The 17,834-nt window shown below is 55.2% G+C and overlaps 1 protein-coding gene across 4 annotated transcripts in view; it reads left to right on the top strand.

The window, feature by feature from the left end:
- Window positions 1–17,834, top strand: part of Abcc8 (ATP binding cassette subfamily C member 8) — a 73,391-nt gene extending 55,557 nt beyond the window's left edge. For all 4 annotated transcript variants that reach the window (XM_076542775.1, XM_076542776.1, XM_076542785.1 and 1 more), the window contains exons 20-39: window positions 376–460; window positions 1,124–1,204; window positions 2,716–2,853; window positions 4,075–4,200; window positions 5,147–5,246; window positions 5,806–6,047; window positions 6,146–6,312; window positions 7,317–7,386; window positions 7,813–7,970; window positions 9,766–9,858; window positions 12,896–12,998; window positions 13,712–13,825; window positions 14,103–14,223; window positions 14,323–14,453; window positions 15,139–15,217; window positions 15,414–15,522; window positions 15,794–15,897; window positions 16,512–16,645; window positions 16,915–16,977; window positions 17,608–17,834. In XM_076542775.1, coding sequence (XP_076398890.1) covers window positions 376–460; window positions 1,124–1,204; window positions 2,716–2,853; window positions 4,075–4,200; window positions 5,147–5,246; window positions 5,806–6,047; window positions 6,146–6,312; window positions 7,317–7,386; window positions 7,813–7,970; window positions 9,766–9,858; window positions 12,896–12,998; window positions 13,712–13,825; window positions 14,103–14,223; window positions 14,323–14,453; window positions 15,139–15,217; window positions 15,414–15,522; window positions 15,794–15,897; window positions 16,512–16,645; window positions 16,915–16,977; window positions 17,608–17,745 — 2,356 coding nt within the window. In that variant the 3' untranslated portion in view covers window positions 17,746–17,834. The remainder of the gene's footprint in view (window positions 1–375; window positions 461–1,123; window positions 1,205–2,715; window positions 2,854–4,074; window positions 4,201–5,146; window positions 5,247–5,805; window positions 6,048–6,145; window positions 6,313–7,316; window positions 7,387–7,812; window positions 7,971–9,765; window positions 9,859–12,895; window positions 12,999–13,711; window positions 13,826–14,102; window positions 14,224–14,322; window positions 14,454–15,138; window positions 15,218–15,413; window positions 15,523–15,793; window positions 15,898–16,511; window positions 16,646–16,914; window positions 16,978–17,607) is intronic.

The raw sequence follows: 17,834 nt of genomic DNA, 5'->3' as shown, positions 1-17,834 counted from the left end.
TACGCAAATATTTGATCAGCCATCATCATTACCACCTCCAAACAATCAGCCATGGTTTTCCCAGATGGCGCCCCAGCATGAGCTCCGGCTGCAGCATTTCCCACTGCTCGGGGACCATAAGCCCCCCTCTCTTCCCTCACTCAGCCTATTTGCTCCCACACAGCTTCATCCTGCAAATATTTGACTTGCCCCAGGCTGTGTGAGCGCTGACCTTAGCTTTTTCATGCTCCCATGGTGTTTGCTTGCACAAGGCAGGAAGTGCATTAAAGCCATCGCTCACCGGGGTCCTGCAAACCCACAGACTAACGACTGTACAAGGGCTGGGGCCCCACTTTGATCAGGCTAGCAAGCTGACCCCCTGCCCTTACTCTCCAGGTACAAGATGGTCATCGAAGCCTGCTCCCTGCAGCCGGACATAGACATCCTGCCCCACGGAGACCAGACTCAGATTGGGGAACGGGTTAGTGGCAGCCCCGCTCTTTACCCCCACTGTCCCCTGAGGTCCTTCTTAGGAAGAATGAATGAGGAAACTGGACAAAGGAAAGGGCTGAAGAGCTTCCAGTAGTGTGAAATTGTGATGACCATTGTCCTGAATTGTGTGACGTCTCCTGGTTCGCACCAGACAGGGCACCAACCAGTTCCATCCAAGCCTGTCTTAGCGAGCCTGTGAGTCTATTGGAGTGAATTAAGGAAGTATGAGTGTCTCAAAGGCAGCTGTACCACCCAAAGCCCACTCCAGCATGGGTGATAACACAAAAGCTGCTCTCCAGCAGCATCCTGCACAACTTACTGCAGTGCGGCCAGTTGAGTCTCTCCTCTGTAGCAATTGCTTCTGCTGTTACAACCTTGGGTCTTGTAAGTTTCAGGAGCTTTCTGAACCTTGTGAGTCTTCCTTACTTCCTGAATACCATAAGGTTCCTTAGCCCCCTGAGTCTTCAAAGTCTCCTTTCTCCATCCAGGAGAGAATGCTTCAGTTTGGAGGAATATTTACACAGCACCCTGGCTGGTGGGAGAGGTCAGCCATCCCAATCTGGGGGTGACTCCATCTCCTCATAGAGCCCTGAGCGCACAGTGGGAGCCTGAAGGGCTGAGGGCATGATCTTCTCCTATCCTTTGACGGCAGGGTATCAACTTGTCTGGTGGTCAGCGTCAGCGAATCAGTGTGGCCCGGGCCCTCTACCAGCACACCAATGTTGTCTTCCTGGTGAGTGTTCCAGCTGATGTTTCCCTTGGGCCCTCGCCTCTGACTGCCTGGTTCCCTGACACTCATCATCATCATCATCATCATCATCGTCATCAAACAACCTCCCTAACCAGGAACAAACCTCTCCTGCTAGAGATACAAACCTTTATCTTACTTACAGAGAAACTGAGGCAGGCAAGAACAGTGCTGATGACCCATTATGGACTCCCCATTGAGCCTTCCAGTCACTTTGAGAGGAGGCAAGCTGTGGTTAGAGACTACCTCTCTAAAGGACAAAGGGGTAGCCCCAACTGTCAGCATATAAACACACAGAGTATGTGACACCACTTCCCAGCCTGTGCTCAGGTTAGACACGGCTCATTAATTACTGAGCTGTTTCTCTGGGGGACTCAAGTTGGCCTCAGAACCCTTCTCAACACAGCACTGTAGCCATCAAACCCGAGATAAAACGTGTCTACCTCATGCTGAGCTCTGTGTCCTGTGCCTTGGTTGATACCGAAGGATCTTAAGACCCAGCCCTTGACCTTGAAGATTTGAAGTTTGATTAGGGAGACACTCACATACATGCAGGAAATATAGCTGTTTCAGGGCTAAGCTGTGTGGCCCAGACCATGAGACATCTGTGATGGAGAGCGTGATCAGGGAGGGCTTCCTGGAAGAGAGCCTTGAGTCAATTAAACAAAATGGAAATGGGGCATTTAGATAAAGACACAAGCAACCTCGGGCCTCTGATCCTGGCTTTATTCTGTCCCCCGACCCCAGAACACACACAGCTCTCCTCACCAGTGATGCTTCATGTGTAAGTTTTAGACCTGACACACACTCAGCAATTTAGGAAGTTCTAGGTCATCCAAGGTGTCACCTGATATTTAAACAGCCGTGAATAAGAGCCCAGTGGCTACTTCCCTCCATTCATTAAGTTCATTGGTAACAGGCACAGGCTCGGGGTATGAGGTCCTGGAGGCCTTGCAGGCAGGGGTGTACAGATGATCAGATCCGGCTTTGCACAGGGTTTTCCATGGGACAGAGAGGATGGGACACAAGAATTAATGGGGGCAAGACACAGAAGGCCTCGTGCTTGGGTGAGTGGTGGGAGGGTGGAAAGCAGTTCACCACACAGAAGGCAGAACAGCGTGTCACACAGAAGGAACAGCTCGGGCAAAGGCTAGGATGACGGGCTCATCCTGGAATGGAGGGAGCTTGGGAAGGACAGGTGAGAAGTGGAGCTCAAAAGGGCGGCTGAGCAGACTGGAGAGGCCTGGAGCACTGTACTGAGGAGTCCAGGCTTTGTAGGAGATGGGTAGTCACCGATGGGCTCGGGGCCAGAAGTGAACTGATAAGGTCTGTTTAAGGGTGGTAGGTAAGACATTTGAGCCCCAGAGAAGTTAGGTGGGTGGTCCAAGGCCACAAAGTTAACTGGTGTCAGTCCCTAGATCAGCTTTGATAGAACTCTGGAGACTTCTGCTCACCTCCACCTACTCCCCACACACCTTCTCCATCATCTTTCTCAGGATGACCCTTTCTCAGCTTTGGATATCCATCTGAGTGACCACCTGATGCAGGCCGGCATCCTTGAGCTGCTCCGGGATGACAAGAGGACAGTGGTCCTGGTGACGCACAAGCTACAGTACCTACCTCATGCAGACTGGGTAGGAACTGCAAGGGAACAGGCTGTGGAGTGGTGTCTGTGTGTGTGCACGTGCGTGCATGAGTATGTGCATGAGTGCGTGTGATCTTCAACAGAATCAGTCATGTGACCCAGCAGCAATGGCTGATGGCCACAGAGCACAAGACACCAGCCCTGGGTGGTTTGGTGTAGGCTAGGAAATACTTATAGTCCAGAGACTTGGTGTCCCCTGGGCCTACAGACATTCCCTGCCTGGCTTGGTTCCCTTCTGGTGTACCCTAGGCTAGCCTTGCCCAGACAGCTCCCCTCGGCTGCGGATGCTCCTGTTTAGATGGGAGAGCCGACTCCCCAGGCCATTGGCCCTCAGGGATGAGCTGAGTGGAACCTCAGTCAGATACAGAGGGAAGAGTGGCCGTAGTCTGCAGACCACACTCCCACAGAACATGGTGCTGTGAACCCCATGCTGACTGACCTCCGCACCCTGTTCCTCAATAGGTAGGACATAGTTACTCTCCATCTCACTGGGAGTCACTTAATGGTAAGATAAAGATAAAAGACCTGCCTACTCCTATATCAAAATTTTCCTGGACAGCAGCCACAATCTGAGACCCTCTCTCAGGCAAGTTTGAGCCATATAGGCCTGTTAATTAATTTCTCTCTAAATAAACCTTCCTTGTGGAATGAGAGCCTCCTCCACTATGAAAAAGACACACACAAAAAAAATCTGAAAGCTATTAAAACAGGCAAAACGGCTTCAGAAAGCAACATGATTGTGGTTGAGAACAATCCTGAGTCCGGGAAGGCAGACATTGAGGTGCCTGTTCCTTGAGGTACCTGTGCACAGGACCCCGGTATGGGATGGGTGCCAGTTAAAGCTGGCTCTACTTAATGGTGCCGTTGGGTGCTTCAAATACAGAGTTTGCTGGACTCCAAAAGGGCACAGCCACACCTGCTTAGGTTAACAAGCATGCTACCACGATCGGTAGAACCTGCCACCAGGAGCGGCTCAGGATAGCATACAGTTGGCCTGCTCAGCATCTGGAAACTGAGGCTGGTGGGGTCCTGTGGGTACCCTGCCAATCCTGGCCACGGTACACTCATTAGCTCCGCAAAGGCACCCTCTGAGAAAGACGTTGATGTGGGCGGGTTACCAGACTGCACAGTGCAGTGGATCAAGGTGGTCATCCCTCAGTCTCAGACTCCTCTAAGCTTAGCCAAACCAATTTTGTGGCTGCCTTGGCAGATCATTGCTATGAAGGACGGCACCATTCAGAGGGAGGGGACACTCAAGGACTTCCAGAGGTCTGAGTGCCAGCTCTTTGAGCATTGGAAGACCCTCATGAACCGACAAGACCAGGAGCTGGAGAAGGTGAGAATCGGGGGGGGGGGGGGGGGGCAGGCAGCCGTCCCTAGATAGGTTGACTAGACTCTGAACTCACAGGTGAGACAGGCCTGCCTGTCCTCACCACCCCCAGGAAGTCTCCAAAAGGACAGGTGTAGGGTTGTCTTGAACTTGCTCTACCAGGGCAGAGCTGTCACCTGTGCGGGGACCCAGGACAGAATCAGCTGTGCACAGATGTTCAGATGCCATTTAGCTGAAAGGCTCCAGAAAACCAGCTCAGACTAAACAAAAGAAAAGGTGGGGCTGGTAAGGAATCGTTGGTTCATGAAACCAGAAGGTCCCAGGAGAGCTGTGGCTTCATTCGTCACTGCACCACCACCAGGATCCTGTTTCCGTCTCTGCCCACTGCTCTCCAGTCAGCCCCAACCTCACAGCAGCAGCGCTGTATCAGCAGCCCTGGGCTTCCCTTCTCGTTCATCCAGTCCTGGGCTCACCCTGATTGGCTCGGTACAGCGGGGTTGGCGGAATGGGAGGGTTAGCCAGGCCAGGGTCAAGTGTCCACCTGAGTTGCTTGCATCCCAGAGGCCAAGAACGGGAGAATCAGGTGTTGTGGTGGTGTGCACCTGTAATCCTAGACTGGGGAGGATGAAGAGGATGAAGCAGGGGGATGGAGAGTTCAGGGCTGCTGTAGGCTACATAGACTTCACACACACACACACACACACACACACACACACACACACACACACACACGCACACACACACACTAGCCCCCTCTGAGATAGCGGGGTACTGTTGGTTAATAAAGAGAATAAATTAACTCTGGCAAGATGAGCATGTGTGCGTGTGTCCCCTTCCCCGGGGTAGAGACAACCTGTAAGCCAGTTACCGCTAGAGTAGTTGCTCCCGACCTCTCCTTCCCCACGAGCACTCCCTGAAGACACTGGCCAGGCTCCGTCTGTCTGTCTTTCAGGAGACAGTCATGGAGAGGAAAGCCTCGGAGCCGTCTCAGGGCCTGCCCCGTGCCATGTCCTCCAAAGATGGCTTTCTACTGGATGAGGAAGAGGAGGAAGGTATGGACCACCAGCCTGGGAGTGCAGTTAACACCCACAATGAGTTACTTCTTTTGTGCTGTGTCAAAATCCCTGACAAGAAGCAGCCTTGGGAAAGGTTTGTCTAGGCTTGCAGGTCTAGAGATATAGTCCGTCACGGCGAGAAAGGCGTGGCGACAGGAGTGAGGCCGACGGCCACATCGTGTCCACAGTCAGGAAGCAGAGAGCCATGAATGTTCAGCTCGCTCTCTCCTTTTTATTCAGTTTAGGATTGCAGCTCATGGAATGGCTCCGCACACAATGGGCAGGTCTTCCCACCTCCGTTAACCCATTGTAGATAGTCCCTCCCAGTTTGCCAAGCGGCTGGTCTTACCGATGATTCTGGTTGACGGTATTAACCATCACACACAGAGAGACTGAAGCCCAGGGTTCTGGGCATGGTGGGGTGGTGTGCTTGGATGAAGCATCCTTCTTTTCTCTACATGCTTTCCCACCTCTCAGTGGGAATAAGCTGTCCCCTGGCTCACCTGCAGAGGCTTGTGATCTGGGAAGCTACAGGGGGGGTTCTTGCGACCTACAGAGGAGGCGGCCGAGAGCGAGGAAGACGACAACTTATCGTCGGTGCTGCATCAGCGAGCGAAGATCCCGTGGCGAGCCTGCACCAAGTACTTGTCCTCCGCTGGCATTCTGCTCCTGTCCCTGCTCGTCTTCTCCCAGCTCTTCAAGCACATGGTCTTGGTGGCCATCGATTACTGGCTGGCCAAGTGGACTGACAGCGCCCTGGTCCTGAGCCCTGCTGCCAGGAACTGTTCCCTCAGCCAGGTAGGACCGCAGCCGCCAGCAGGGCTGACAGGGAGGAGGAGGAGGGAGGGCGGAGCCCACATACAGCCCCGGGACCCTCTCACTCTCCCCCCACTTAGGAATGTGCCCTGGACCAGTCTGTCTATGCCATGGTCTTCACCGTGCTCTGCAGCCTGGGCATCGTGCTGTGCCTTGTCACCTCTGTCACTGTGGAGTGGACGGGACTGAAGGTGGCCAAGAGGCTGCACCGCAGCCTGCTCAACCGAATCATCCTGGCTCCCATGAGGTACCCCAGACTACGCCAGGGCAGGTCACTATCCAAAATCCTCCATCTGTAAGATGAGCACAGGTGACCTCTGTCACAGGCTTGTGGGGTCAATGTGTGTAGAAATGTCCTTATGAACGAAGCAGGGAGAATTGACATTTAATCAGCTGACCTTGTGAGTATTTTACGTGATTGGCTCACCCGATGGTCACATCAGCCTTCCACATCTGGAGGTTTCAGGTAAAGGTTAATTCCCTTCCCTAGGTGGTGTAATCTGTCCATCTTAGTCCACAGGTTCCTCAGTCTCCCCTCCCCCACCCCCTACCCCCCACTCCCCGCAGCCTGCATTTTCTAGCACTGGGAGCAGGATTAGATGTTCGAATTGCCCTAATGAGATGGAGCGGAACCCTAAACGCGGCAGGTGTGGAGAATCTATGACATCACACCTGATTGGCCGGCACCGCGTGGGCGTAGTGGTTACCTGGTCTCATGGCTTCCGGACCTCCGGTACCCTCCTTCCTAGCTGCCCCCTGCCTGGCTACACTTGCACTCCCGGCTCTGCCTGTCTGGGGCCTGTGGACGTGGCAGCCTTGTGGGCTTATCCTCTGTTCGCCCCCAGTCGGAAGTTTAGAGGCTCCCTGGTTGGGTTGGGCCAACTCTAGGTCACAGCCAGAGTGCTGACAGCCAGCGTAGCCTCTCACCGCCAGCCAGCTGACAGGCTGTCCCCAGGGACCTCTTCTCCTGGGAGAGGACTCTGTGTCCCGAGGGAACGGTGGCCAAGTGAGTCAGGCCGAGGAGGGTATCAGCAATCACCTGTAGGTGAGGGAGGCGAAATAAAAGCCAACACCATTTTGAGAAGCTGTAGGAATTCTCAAGGACAGAAGCCAGATATTTACAGACCCACAAAGGCAACTGCTCCTAGGAAACCAAACCCACAGAAGGTTCTAGAGACATTTCAATCAAATAGCTGCCCTCGTCCCATGAACAAACTAAATCAACAAATAATGGTTCTGCTTGCCTCTTAGGTTCTTTGAGACCACACCCCTGGGGAGTATCCTCAACAGATTTTCATCTGACTGTAACACCATTGACCAGGTACTGACTGTGCATGCTTTCTCTGGGACCCCGGGGGGCTTTTCCTCTCAGATGCTGGCCTCTGCACAGATGATCAGAGCCCAGTGTCCCTGTGTGGGGAGCTCAGTGTCCCTGTCTGATGGACACTGCCCCGGGGTCTGGGGCCTCCCTTGAGAGCTTCCTACGTCTGAAGGGAAACCAGGTCTTTCTGGCTTCCACTCAGGATTCCCCTAGCTCATTCAGAAAGGTTCCAGGATATTCTCAGTATTCACTTGGGTCAGCCTATCTCTTTTGTTGACTTATCTCACGGATGGTAAGAAAGCAGAGTCTTAAGTGCTTGCAAGGGTAGCTGGACAGATACACTATGAGCCCGCAACCAAATCAGAGACAGACATGGCGGCAAACCGTTTAATACAGAAATGTCCCCGCTGTCCCCCGCCTCCGCAGCACATCCCGTCCACGCTGGAGTGTCTGAGCCGGTCCACCCTGCTCTGTGTCTCTGCCCTGGCTGTCATCTCCTACGTCACGCCCGTGTTCCTCGTGGCCCTCTTACCTCTGGCTGTCGTATGCTACTTCATCCAGAAGTACTTCCGAGTGGCATCCAGGTGACAGCAGCATTCCTAGTCTGGCGGGGGGAGGTGTGGGGACAGGGACAGGAGGTCCTTTACGGTGGCGGTTTGGGACCCTCGCCAGAGCCATCATCATAAAAGTGATAGAGACGTGTTTTCCCAGAGTCGGAAGCAGAAATAGCCAATAGGAATGGAGGAAATGCCTCTCCTAGCATACCATCTGTCAGCATACGCTCCGCAGTTCATATCTCAATTGTTTCCCTGGGAGATGTGGTCAGGAATGGAATTGCTGGGGCCGGGTAAATGCACATGTATGCTCTTCATTCATTTGTCGCAAATGCTCCCCATGAGAACCGTGCGATCCCAGGGGCCATGCTGACTTAGAAATCAGGCTGGTCTCTGATGGGGGACCTGTGATGGACTGGGGCTCTTGCAGGCACTCTCATGGGTCACATCAGCCCTTGTGAGGTTAGGACACACCGCACACATACACACACCCATCTTTCCTACTCAGAGTATTCTAGAATATTCTCTAGAGAGTTCTTCCTCAGAGTGATTCTGTTAAACTCATTGATTCAAAAAATTAGAATGAAAACTTAAAAGGCCCTCTGGGCCACAATTACTCACACTGCCAATTACAACCATCATTGAATCAATATCCTGATTCATAATTAGCATGTTAAAAACAGTGAGGTAGAGCAGTGAGGTAGATTAGGAGAGGGACGGATAAGAGCACCTGACTGCCATGCTCCAGGCATTGGGTTTCATTCCCAACGCCAACAAAAATTTGTAAGCATATGTATGTATACGTGTTTGCAGACACATACATGCGTATGTACATGCGCAGTCTGTTTTGATCTATAACATAATTATCAGACAATATTTATAACATCTCTGTGAATCCTTTGCTTTGGTCATGTAAGCATGTGTACTTACTTGTGATACAAGGTGTACTTTTTTTTACTTCAGGCAATGTTCATAAAAGTTAAGTACTTTTCCCAAGTGCATATAGTTGATAAGAAACAAGAGTCAAAATACTGCTTGGCAACAATAATCATTATGGTCAAAGGCATTTTTTACCCTAATCACTTGCCCATAAGAATGGCTTTGTGTCTGAATGGCCCAGAACGCCTGACCACCCAGGGGGGACATTCTGCATCGGCATTAGCAAAATGACAGTGTCTCTCCAAACATCATACCGCACTGTGCACTTCAGGTGTTTCCACACGCTAGAGCACAAGCTGCCCCACAGAGTTCACCTCTCTGCCAGGGAAGACATGTTCGCCCCATTCCTGATACCTGGCTCTTGAAACAGTGTCTAGGAAAGCTCCTTCTCGTGTCCCAGCTGGCCCACCTGGCACGTGATGCCTGGCCATAGGGAGCAGGGGACCCCTTGTTGCCATGGAGACCTCTAGCCTCCACTCCCCACCCAGGAACTAGCTATTTAGATCCTTGCCCAGGATGCCCTGGGGCCTGTTGTGGTTCTTGGGAAACAAGGAATTGAGGCAGTCAAATCTGGCCTTTCTGTTCCTTTGGCCAGCTGCCCCATATTCAGGGTGTCCACCTGTGAAGTGGAATCGGCACCTTCGCCCCCGATTCACAGTGCCCGGGTGATGTGACCTGGGCTTCGAGGGCTCTGTTGAAGCACCCTGCACGAACCTCTTTGTTGTCCACAGTAGCGTGATGGGGCCATCCCCCTGTCACTCTCAGCAAGTGAGAAACTGAGGCTGAAAGAGACGAGGCTGCCCAGCCTGGCGGCCGTAGCTGCACCCCTGCCGAGGCTGGGTGCACACTGCCCCTCTCACCACCCACCCACTGTCGCCCGTCACAGGGACCTGCAGCAGCTGGATGACACGACGCAGCTCCCTCTGCTCTCCCACTTCGCTGAAACTGTGGAAGGACTCACCACCATCCGTGCCTTCAGGTACAAGCCCAGAGGCCCCCCAACGCAGGAGTGGGGTGGGGTTGACCTCAGGGTCACAGGTCGTGAGACTCAAGTCTAATGACCCTACTTAGGAAGGCCCAGAGCATACCCGTCTAAATCACACCTTAGGCCTTGGGCAATGTCCCTTAGCAGGGACAGGCCGTGTGGACTCCAGTGTAGAATCCCAGCCTTGCAGACAAGGCCTCTGTACGCAGGCAGGACCTGACTAAGCAGCTGGGGGCGAATCTGGCCACACTGCAAAGGCCCTTACACCTGGAGCCAGCCCCGAGGCCCTGTGTTCTGCCACCAGACACCGCGCTGAGTGCCACCTCTGTCCATGCGGCACTGTGACCCTCAGTGCTGAGCGGGATGGGGAAACTAAGACACCGAGCAGTCACCTGACCTCTCCGGGAAATGCCCCCACGAAGCCCGGCTTTGAGCCCACTCACCGTCTGACACACTGAGCCCCACTGGTGCCGGACCGGTGCCAGGCACTGGAGATGTGTCCCGTGGGCTGCAGCCCCAGAGGCATTTACAGTCCCCACAGGCCACGTGACCACTGCTCTACCAGACATGGGGGTGCAGGCTTTGGGAGCACTGAAGGAATGGGCTAGGGAAGGATCTTAGAGGAACCGTTACCGGACTGTGACTTGGGACAGGCGAGAGTTCGCCCACCCAGGGGAATTTCCTGAAAGTTCAGGGTCCCTGGCACCGCCTCGCCGCACTGAGTGGTGGGAGCATCTGAGGCTCTCAGGGAACAGAGAAGACCCTTGTTCCTCACTACCAAGCAGTGGTTGGGTCTCCTAGAGCCTCTGTCGCCTCTCCCAGCCAGACCAGAGACCCCTGGCCACACAGCTTGGCCCTCATCTCTGAGCCTAACCCAGAGGGTGACAACAGGTTATTTTTAGAACAGCACAGCTGCATGACAATAACCATGTGACACTAAGCCCTGTGTCAGGAGCAACCCTAGGACTTAAGGGTCCAAGACCTTCATCTCTTCCCCTCCCAGTATGTCCAAGGTCAGCCCTAGGTGGGGTGCCCTGCCCAGGCTTTTGCTCCTGAGACAAGTGGGACTGTGAGAATTCACCTCTCAGATGTCGTCTGAGGAGAGCAGAACAGAGCTGTGCCCTAGCCCAGGCTGCATTCCCTGGATACCCCCCACCCCTCACAAGCCTGCACACAGAAGCCCCAAAGCCCTCCACAGGGCTCCAGACTCGACTCCCAGCCAAGTTGCTTCACCTTTGGGTCTAGCCTCGGCTCTAAGTTTTAAAATTGGTGTCCAGAAGCCCTTGGACTGAGCTCTGGCACCACAGACTGGCTTTTGTAAGTGGGCTAGACTTCTGAACAGATTCCAGCACTGTCACAGCCTCAGACCAAGGCCAGGGCTCGGACTGAGCCTGTGGCCAGCCGCGGACCTGCTGCCTGGTCCACACCCTGCTCATCGTGCTGAATGATTCCTGATTTTGAACTGAAGACTTTTAATCACTGCTGTATGTGCCTAATTTACTGGCTGTAGCCCACAAGCCTACCCCGGTGGACGCTAACTAGCATAACTTCACACTGGTGGAAGCTAACTAGCATAACTTCACACTGGTGGAAGCTAACTAGCATAACTTCACACTGGTGGAAGCTAACTAGCATAACTTCACACTGGTGGAGAGCCAAGGGCTAAATACTGCACTAACAGTCAGCCTCACAATAGCCACGTGACTTAGGTATGGACTTAAAACCAGCCTGCTCTGCCCTGGGCAGTGGTGTCAAGACAGTTTTCATTGTTTGTCATCAAATAAGCACTTCTTGGGCCTGCCATGCAAAAGCCAAGTCTGGAGGAAGTGACTGAGAAGCCCAGCCCAGCTACCTCCCTCAGAGGAGGCAGGTCTGTACAGAGTGGTGCAGGCTGGGACAGGGCCAGCAGCGTTTCCACAGTGCCCTGCACTCGGCTTGGTGTGGCCCAGAGGCCTGCAGGCCATGTTGAACATCAATGTCACCGCAATGAAGAAACCTTGATTCTATTCTGATGCTCATGGGGTTTGGAGGCCAGTCTGCGTTTACACTGCTGTGGAGCTCATTCCCAGTCCTGAGGCACAGCTGCAACCTGCCTCGATTTCCCTGTCATGCACACAGGCCCTCAGACCCCCCATTCACTCCTCCTCACCTTCTCTCGGGCACACATGCACACACACACACACACACACACACACACACACACACACACACCCCAACATGCACTTCCTCAAATCCTTCTCGTGCCAAGATTCACACTCACCTCAGACCTGTCACCCACCCACACATATCCACACTTGGCTGTGAAATGCACACTCCCCCACCCCTCAGAGGTGCACTTTATCATCCTCAGATGCATGTCCTCTGCCCGGAAATAATCCCAGTAGAACAAACAGTTTCGGGAGTAAACGCATGTCCAACAAGGCATGGGGGCCCCTCTGACTCTCTGAGTTTGGTTGTCAAGATGGCTCTTCATGGCCCCTTTGCTCATCTAGGTCTGAAGGAGGTGGCCACTGAGCGAGGGGGGGGGAGAAGCCAGGGGGTGGCCACTGGGGGAAGGGAGGAGCCAGGGAAGGTGTCTCTGAGGAGAGAGCAGTTAAGGTCAGGCCTGAGAGTTGAGAAGGGACCAGATTTGTAAAGATCAAGAGAGAAAGCTTCCAGGTGATAAAAGGAACATGAGCCAAAGCTTGGGGTGGGAGATGTTGCCATGAACCCTGACCAGGCTGAGGGGGCGTCAGGAGATAAAGCTGACTATGACTGGCCCCTGCCCAGGAGAAGGTGCTTCTCAATCCTGGATGCCACTGATGTTCTCTGTGATTTTGAAAGAATAAGCTGTCTACCCGTAGAGAGAAATACAGGACACCTGTTAGGGATCTGACGCGCTCCAGTGGGCCAGAAGCAGGAGAGAGGTGGACAGAGGCAGGGACCGCATGTGAGGTCCACCTAAGAGCTGGCCTGTTTGGGGCTGCGGAGATCCCTTTGTAAGCGCGGAGAGTCCCCCACCTGGTTCCGTCACATCTTGTTCACCCTCCAGGTATGAGGCCCGGTTCCAGCAGAAGCTTCTAGAATATACTGACTCCAACAACATCGCCTCCCTCTTCCTCACGGCAGCCAACAGGTGGCTGGAAGTCCGCATGGCAAGTGCCGTCCCGCCCTAGGGCCTGGGACTGGGGTTCTGTTAGGAATGTGGAGCTGGAACAAGGGGCAGACACAGATGAAGAAGAGAAGAGGGGTAGCTGATAGTGGGGACCCAGAGCCTTCCTGTTCTCCAGCCCTGGTGGTCCTCCCCGGCTAACCTGTATCTTCACCCCGAGTATCCCAGAGGAGTTCCGGGAACAAGGGCAGTGGGAGCGTGCAAGATGTGGACGCTGAGAACAGTGGAGGTTGGGACAGGAGATGGAGCTCGCTTAGGAGCGTGCTTGCCTAAGTATGCACAAAGCCCTGGGTTCAATCCCACACCATGTTTGTACTCCCAGCACTCTGGGGATAGCGGCCGAAGGCCACAAAGTCTGAGGCCCACCTGTGTGCTGTAAGATCCTGTCAGAAGGAGGGTGGCTGGCAAGTGTGTGCCTTCAGGGGGCCGTGTGGCGGACGGCACAGGTGAAGGCTCATGAGGGCCGGTGGTGAGACACGCTTCCTCGGGAAGTAAGGTGCATAGTGTAGCCTTGGAGTGAACATCAGCTCCTGGGCCTCAGTTTCCACCAGCTCCTCGTGTGTCTGCTCTGCATCTGTATCTGAGATCTGTGTATCTCGGGCTGGCTGAGCTGCTATCTGCCCCAAGGGGGAGGCAGAATGAGGCACCCGTGGCTTTGACCCACAACAGCCCAGGCCAGCTGCTGTCCTTCCTCAGGAGTACATCGGAGCATGCGTGGTGCTCATCGCGGCTGCCACCTCCATCTCCAACTCGCTGCACAGGGAGCTCTCTGCCGGCCTGGTGGGCCTGGGCCTCACCTATGCCTTGATGGTGAGTGGCAGTGGCCTGGGCCACCCAGGGCACGGTCCTCAACTGAGATGTGGGAGAGATGGCGCACACCCACCTAGGCTTTGCTGGGTGTGGTGGGTGGGGAGCCGTTGGCTTTGTAGCCTCTCATGGCTCCAGGATGCCACTGTGCTCAGGCAGTTGGTGGGCAGCACCAGGCTTCCAGGGGCTCCTCATCCTCCTCAGAGTAAGGAGAGTCATCTGGGAGGCCAAGGGGAAGATGGCAACCACTGAGCCGCTGTGACCAGCTGGCCCCCCGTAGGTCTCCAACTACCTCAACTGGATGGTGAGGAACCTGGCAGACATGGAGATCCAGCTGGGGGCTGTGAAGCGGATCCACGCACTCCTGAAAACCGAGGCGGAGAACTATGAGGGGCTCCTGGGTGAGAGCCTGCAGAGACTATCCCCGGAGTGGGGAGGTGGCCTTTCTGGGCGCTAGAAGTGGCCTACGCCTGGTGGCTGACCCCCAGCCTGTCCCTCAGCACCGTCATTGATCCCCAAGAACTGGCCAGACCAAGGGAAGATCCAAATTCAGAACCTGAGCGTGCGCTATGACAGCTCCCTGAAGCCTGTGCTGAAGCACGTGAATGCCCTCATCTCCCCAGGACAGAAGGTCAGCTGGGGTGGGAGCCCACGGGCGGGCAACAGTTCGGTCTCTTCCTACCCTCAGGCCCCACCCACCCAGAAGGGGCTTTGTCAGGCCGCTTTCCTGCAGGGGACCGTGGCGCTCTCTGCTGCATTCATTCCCTGGAGCTCCAGGGCAGAGGTCTCCGGCAGAGAGAGAGACTGTGCGGCACTGTCCAGCACTCTGAATCCTGTGCTCACACCCCTCCTCACAGCCCACCTCTGACCCGCCCCTCTTCTCTGTCTTGATCTCTCGGGCACTCTTGGTGTCCTTTTGTTTTACGGTCATTGCCTTGTGCTGTGTCTCTGTCCCTGCCTGTCTCTTCCCCACTGGCCTTTGGTACCTGTGCACACCCCAGGGCCACAGCGCTGTGACCTCCACACCAGCACACACCCCAGGGCCACAGCACTGTGACCTCCATACCAGCACACACCCCAGGGCCACAACGCTGTGACCTCCACACCAGTACACACCCCAGGGCCACATCGCTGTGACCTCCACTCCAGTACACACCCCAGGGCCACAGCTCTGTGACCCCCACTCCAGCACACACCCCAGGGCCACAGCGCTGTGACCTCCCACACCTGTGCACCCTCCCCCACGGTCACAGCACTGTGACCTACGCCAGTACACACCCCAGGGCCACAGGGTGCATCTGCTTCTCTGCTTCCAGATTGGGATCTGCGGCCGCACAGGCAGCGGGAAGTCCTCCTTCTCCCTGGCCTTTTTCCGAATGGTGGATATGTTTGAAGGTGATTTGTGTGTTAGCTGCCACGCATGTACATATGTGCCCACAGCCACCGGGCAAGACCTCAGCCCTGGCCTCTGGTTGGGAATGTCACAGGAAACCCCGTGACCGTCATTGCGTTTCTGTATCCTCGCCGGGATGGTGTCCCCGCACCACTCCCACCCTGGTGGCACTTGACCTATGACATCATCACCACACAGGGCGCATCATCATCGACGGCATCGACATCGCCAAGCTGCCGCTGCACACACTCCGCTCTCGCCTGTCCATCATCCTACAGGACCCCGTCCTCTTCAGTGGCACCATCAGGTGAGAGCCTGCCCTCTCTGCCCAGCCCCAGGCCAGCTTCGGGCACAGATGGGGAGGTCCCAGGGGAAGGTCACCTGCGCAGCCTTCTTCGATAGGTTTGAGCGCGCACTTGTGGGGCCCCGCGCCAGCTCTTCCGAGTGCTCCACTGGCTGCCGCCTCCTCAGTGCGCCCTTCCCAGCACTAGGCTGTCAGTCACTGCGCTTCCACCGGCCCTGCCCTGTGGGTGGAGGCAGAACCCTGCTCCCTGAGGGCTCGCTCTGCCTCCCCCCAGGTTCAACCTGGACCCAGAGAAGAAATGCTCAGACAGCACCCTGTGGGAGGCTCTGGAGATCGCCCAGCTGAAGCTGGTGGTGAAGGCGCTGCCGGGAGGCCTGGGTGACTGATCCTCGCACCAGATGGGTTTGGCGGGGCAGACTTCCCACCCATAGCGAAGACGAGCCCCGAGTGTGGAGCCCCAAATCTAGCTAGAACTCAGTGACCGTGTAGTCCCGCCTTTCACCATGCAGGGTTCAGAGGTCAGACAGTTTGCCTCTGGTCGCACAACTCACCTAGCTCAGAGTCTGGCACAGAGGGACATTCAGGGTCCCTGGGAGATAGATTGCAAGTCCCCCACACCACAGTGTATCTTCAGTGGACACAGTTACAAGACAGTCATCGTACAGGGAAAGATGCTGCTCCAGTCCAGGGTCAGTCAGCCATGGGGTAGGCACGGGGGTGCTAGACAAGCTTTGACATCACTGGTTCATCCTCTGACCCTGGCTTCACCAGGATTGCCCAGGCCCCGGAAGTGCACAGCCCCAGGATGGCCACCGCATGTTGTATCCATGCAAATGGGAGCCCTGTTGTATCAGATCCATCCTTCCTGCACACACACTGACACAACCACACGTGGGCCCTGTGCGTCTACCCCCTTCCAACTCACAAGGCACGGACCACTCTACTCACAGCCAGAAGTAACTCGGCCCTGCCCCCCCTGTGTCTGCTTCCAGATGCCATCATCACAGAAGGCGGGGAGAATTTTAGCCAGGGCCAGAGGCAGCTGTTCTGCCTGGCCCGGGCCTTTGTGAGGAAGACGAGCATCTTCATCATGGACGAAGCAACTGCCTCCATCGACATGGCTACGGTTGGTCCTGGGATGGCAGGTCAGGGAGCAGCTGGCATAGAGTGGTCTTAAGCCTCAGGTTGGCAGTCACATCAAGGGTTGTGTGGCAAAGGCAAGTCCAGCCCTTGAGTGTTGAGAGCCCGGTCAATCCTCTGGGACTACGGCCAGAGAGAAGCTGGGCGTAGAGCTGGGAGCTGGGGTGGATGGGAGCTGGGCCTGCGTTCCCAGAACCATCCCCAGCCCCATCCACGGAGCAGATGAGCCACCAGCTACCTCTCTCCCCCTGACAGGAAAACATCCTCCAGAAGGTGGTGATGACAGCCTTCGCAGACCGCACAGTGGTCACCATCGCGGTAAGGGGCCATTGATAGTGTGTGGAGGAAAGCTCGCCGCTGGGACCAGCGGACTGATTGCTGTAGGCAGGAAAAGGTCCGAGGGTGCTCACGACAGGGAGTCTAGAGGGTGGCAGGAGGGCAGAGCAGAATTTTGAGGTGTCTAGAGAGTTACATCTTCCTTGCCTCATGACTTGCCCTTATTTCTCTGGATTCCAAAATACATCCTTCCCTAAAACCCTGTAGGCTAGGCTGGGGGCTGCTTCTCATTGAAAGTGGGGGCCTGGGGAGAGAGTCCGTAAGTCTTGAAGTCTGGAGGTGGGGGCAGAGCTAAGGCTTGATAGAGGGTAGAGGCCTTGGACCCCAGCCACCCCAGGTTGGAACCGGCACCTCAGACAGGACACAGCCTGGCTGTGAAGAATGCTTTCCTGCAGATGCGGAGCCAGTCCCCAGCACTGCAGAAATGGGGTGTGGTGGTGGCCCTGTAATCCTGCACTTGGGAAGGGCAAGCAAAGTTAGCCTCCAGTCTGTCAGGGCTCCAAGAAAAGAGAAGTGGAGGGGGCAGAGACACGAATCTCCTCCAGGCTCCGGGAGCACAGGGCTCCTCGGCCCTCCTGCCACCACACTAAGCAGCCCCTCCTGCCCACCCAGCACCGTGTGCACACCATCCTAAGCGCAGACCTGGTGATGGTCCTGAAGAGGGGTGCTATCCTGGAGTTTGACAAGCCGGAGACGCTTCTCAGCCAGAAGGACAGCGTGTTCGCCTCCTTTGTCCGTGCGGACAAATGACTTGCCGACGCCAAAGTGCCACCCCACATCACTTGCTTGCCTGGGATTTCTAACTGAAAATCACTTGTAAATAAATTAATTCTTTGCTA

Source organism: Peromyscus maniculatus, chromosome 1, assembly GCF_049852395.1.
Source record: "Peromyscus maniculatus bairdii isolate BWxNUB_F1_BW_parent chromosome 1, HU_Pman_BW_mat_3.1, whole genome shotgun sequence".
Lineage (NCBI taxonomy): Eukaryota > Metazoa > Chordata > Mammalia > Rodentia > Cricetidae > Peromyscus > Peromyscus maniculatus.
This window is presented reverse-complemented; position numbering and strand designations above follow the sequence as displayed.